General features: G+C 41.4%; 1 protein-coding gene across 1 annotated transcript in view; it reads right to left on the bottom strand.

Moving 5' to 3' along the window:
• Positions 1–3,433, bottom strand: part of LOC106813021 (myosin heavy chain, striated muscle-like) — a 22,634-nt gene extending 19,201 nt beyond the window's left edge. The window contains exons 1-7 of the mRNA XM_014817063.1: positions 3,172–3,433; positions 2,493–2,636; positions 1,919–2,075; positions 1,292–1,319; positions 898–988; positions 369–464; positions 59–122 (exon numbers count right to left, since the gene is read on the bottom strand). Of these exons, the coding sequence (XP_014672549.1) occupies positions 59–122; positions 369–464; positions 898–988; positions 1,292–1,319; positions 1,919–2,075; positions 2,493–2,636; positions 3,172–3,393 (802 nt within the window). The 5' untranslated portion in view covers positions 3,394–3,433. The remainder of the gene's footprint in view (positions 1–58; positions 123–368; positions 465–897; positions 989–1,291; positions 1,320–1,918; positions 2,076–2,492; positions 2,637–3,171) is intronic.
• Positions 3,434–4,001: the final 568 nt, after the last annotated feature.

Below are 4,001 nucleotides of genomic sequence, written 5' to 3'. Positions count from 1 at the left end.
TATATATTATGTACATATATTATATTATCATATAACTCGCAGAAAGTGTCACACTCACAGGATTCAATGTCGGCTCCAGCAAGCTTTCCCGATGGACCGAAGTGGATACGAATGAATTTACCCTGAATACGATTCAGTTTAACCATTAGACAATGTGAAAATATCTGGAGCACATCTCGAGAAATATATCTGTGTTCAAGTGAGTCTGAATTTTTATTCGAAATCAAGCAATTGATTGAAAAACGTTAAACTTGTATCATATGTGCACACGCGCACGCACGCACGCACGCACTCACGCACGCACATTCGAATATACGAAAAAAATTGTTCCACGATATATCGAGTTTATTTGATTTAATCGCACTTACGAAACGAGAAGAGTTGTCGTTTCTGACGGTCTTTGCGTTTCCGAAACTCTCAAGCACGGGGTTAGCCTGCACGATCTGGTCCTCCAGACTCACCGCCTAGTCGACGCCAAAATATAGTAAGTGCGCCATACGCTAATAGTGTCAAAACTATTTCGTAATATATTTAAATATCGTTGTAGCTAGTCATAGCACTGAATTTGTGAAAAATTTCAGAAAAAAATTATTGTGATTGAGAATTCATGCAATGATAACAATAACTACATTGTTTTGCTCATGTAAAATATGAAATGCAGTTTGCCATCGACTCACAATAGAAACGAAGATATTTGGGGGAAGGCAATTATTATTATTAATAGATTAATTTATGTAATTAAATAAAGTTGTTTAGTTCTAAGCATATGTGTATTAATGTGTATATATGTATAAGTAATGAGGGAGATGATTATTTACGTGCTGGTTAGAGTAGCCTGTTTGTCTTGATTATCAGAAATTGTAAAATTTTCATCTCTTGCTCGCGAGAGCTACGCACCTTCTCCTTCTTCTGGCCAGAGGCGGCTACTAGGGCGAAGTAGGAAATTACTTTCTTCGTGTTCTCAGTCTTACCAGCGCCAGATTCACCGCTGTATTACAAACATGTTTGAATCGTTACAAAACCGCACAGTGGCTGCCGATGTCTGTTGGCAAGGTAACGATAAAATTACGCCGGCTAAATAACAATTTATGCTGAAATATAGAAAAAGAACTCAGCAAAAGAGAAAGGCCGTCTAGAAAATTATTATCTCGCGAAAAAAACATACACATGAAGATTGAAGTTACAGAAACTACACCCGCGCACGTTTCGTAAACTGTAACATTCCTCTTGGCTAGAAGTGAAGCTAAGCGTAAACGTTGTAGCAAAAAGTTCGATTGCGAAATTGACTTACGTGATTAGCATAGACTGATCTTCCCGATCTGGAGAAAAAAAAGTAGTGTGTAAACAAAGATACGGTAGCGCCATGTATACAGTAAACATTCGGTCATCTAACGATTACAGTATTGACAAAACTATACGCCTCATTTACAAACGTGACTGAAACGTTTATAAATTGACATCGTTGTTTGCTGGCTTGTTACATTTGCTCGTTTTTCTTAACGCAACTTTCCCGATTGACAAGGATTAACGCGTTAGGTGGGTTGTACTACTGCTACCGCTGCTGCCGCGCCGCCACCGCCGCTACTGCTGCTGCTGCCGTTGCCGCCACCGCCACCGCCACCGCCGCCACCGCTGCTGCTGCTGCTGCTGCTGCTGCTGCTACTGCTGCTGCTGCTACTACTACTACTACTACTACTACTACTACTACTACTACTACTTACTAAGTAACTATTCTGACGATGGGAAGCTAGCTCATGTTCTCACATTTACCAATGTGGCGTCATTCAATCATTAAGTGTGATGATGATAATAATAATAACAATGAGAAGGAGAAGAAGAAGTTGACGAAGACGAACAGACATTGCTGTTGTGGGAAACGCGGGTGAATATTGTTATGACTGAACGCAAGGTGACTCACTCGCCAGCATCGCCGCGTAGGCGTTGTCTGCGACGGAGAACAGATGTGGCGGCATCTCTGTACGGCGCTTGCCACGGTATTCCTGTACGACCTGGTCGGTGTAGATCGGCAGTCTCTTGTAGGGATTGATCACGACGCAGAAAAGTCCAGAGTAGGTCTAGAAGACAATTATTACACTCTTCAAACTATCTTTCATACTATCTTTCTACCTCAAACGCATTATTTTTACATCAACTAACCATTCATTTATCTGTGTGCATATATGTACGAATGCACATAGTAGTTGAATCGTCGAGATTACGTCTAGACGATATAAGAAAAAACATTCTCAAACTGATCGATTTCTATACTATGGACATTAATCTAACAATAGTTTCGAACTTCATTCGTGCCCTGTGATTTACGAGTACTTGCAAAACGTTTTAACAAATATAATATAATAAAAACGTGATACCATACCGATAATATTTCACAACTAGTATATGTAGTCGATGTAGTTTAACCATTATTGATAACATAAACGAATATAGATATAGAATGAGAGAATAATAGAACGGTAAATATGCTGGCATACGTAGATCATCCAGGCGCGGTATCTCTGCCGGAGGTTGTGCAACACCGAGGCGTCGTTAAGGTAGGTCAAGCTGGCCATGTCTTCTGTTTTCTCAAACTTTGGCGGATTCACCTGCTGGACGTGGTCTTCTTTCAGTGTCTTCTCCTGTAAAGACGTACACATCAGCGTGAGGCCGTGTCTGATACCGAGAGACTGGGTAAGTACTAAGTAAGTAAGTAAGTAAGTAAGTAAGTAAGTAAGTAAGTAAGTAAGTAAGTAAGTAAGTAAGTAAGTAAGTAAGTAAGAAAAAACTTTATTTAACGACGGTAAAACATGTTAGGTACAGACAATAAAATGGCGCGGACCTATCTTCCACATAGCCGTCTCACAGCAATAGAACAGTTAAATATTAAATAAATACACAATAAGAGTTGAAGTACTTAGACTAAAATTGTACGGGGTAAGTAGAGCGCAATTGGCGCTATTGATAGGGCAAGATTATCTTTAGACGGAATCACAGGCTGAGGCTGAGATTCAAACATATGATACGTACATTATCGACAAGCGTAACCTATTTACATATGTACACTATCTATGTATGTAACGTATGTACATTACATGCGTACGTAACTTGTGTGCATAATCTACATATGTGACATAGGTACATTAAGCACACCTGGTATATAGTGATTGCGCTTACCTCGCCTCTCGCAACGACAGTGACCATGTCTCCCGACGTCTCTTTGATCTCGCCGATAACGTAGCCCTCCTTCCCGTCTGGAACCCAGATCATCGTCTTTCCGTCGAAAGGGATCGTCTGCTGCTCGATTCGCATCTTGTCGGGAACCTTGAGGAACTGCCATGGATCCTGCTGCAGCAGCTCCTTGGCGCCCCACGACAGGGGCAGCGCTTGGGTCAGCATGGCGAGAAGGGTCTACTCTGGATCTGTTAGCGCAAGTAGACGACAGCTGTGGAGAGGAAAAAGTTGGTTGCGTTAGGACACTGTGAAACGCAGGCAAACACGACAACGAATACAGTCAGTATACGGGTCGCTCGCCCAATCGGAGGCTTAGTAGACAGGTGAACGTTCTATGGAGGTGTTTTCATTGTATAACTGCCATCGAGGGAAACGCGAAATTGCCTTTATATTCAATAGAGAAGACTGTCACTGTATATCTGCCTCTCAAGGTAAGCGTCAAAACTTGCCGTTATAGACAGGCGGCCGCTCTCTAGAGGTGTCGCTAACGCGGGCCTGACTGCAACTAGCTATACTATAGTGAAATATCTTAATTATTATGCGTGCCATAATATACTGATTGTCAATGCAGTTTTCACAGCTAGGTTGAAACCCCGCGCACACAGCGCCTAACGCGCAATGTTCGCGTGCGTATGCCTTGCCTTTGTAGAAGAGCCGTAGCCAAAAAAGCGACCGCAGCAACATCACAAGTTAACACATTTATGCATGGATGTATATATATGTATATATATGTACCTATATCTATATCTATATCTATATCTATATCTATATCT

The sequence above is a fragment of the Priapulus caudatus genome, unplaced genomic scaffold, assembly GCF_000485595.1.
Source record: "Priapulus caudatus unplaced genomic scaffold, Priapulus_caudatus-5.0.1 Scaffold715, whole genome shotgun sequence".
NCBI lineage: Eukaryota > Metazoa > Priapulida > Priapulimorpha > Priapulimorphida > Priapulidae > Priapulus > Priapulus caudatus.
This window is presented reverse-complemented; position numbering and strand designations above follow the sequence as displayed.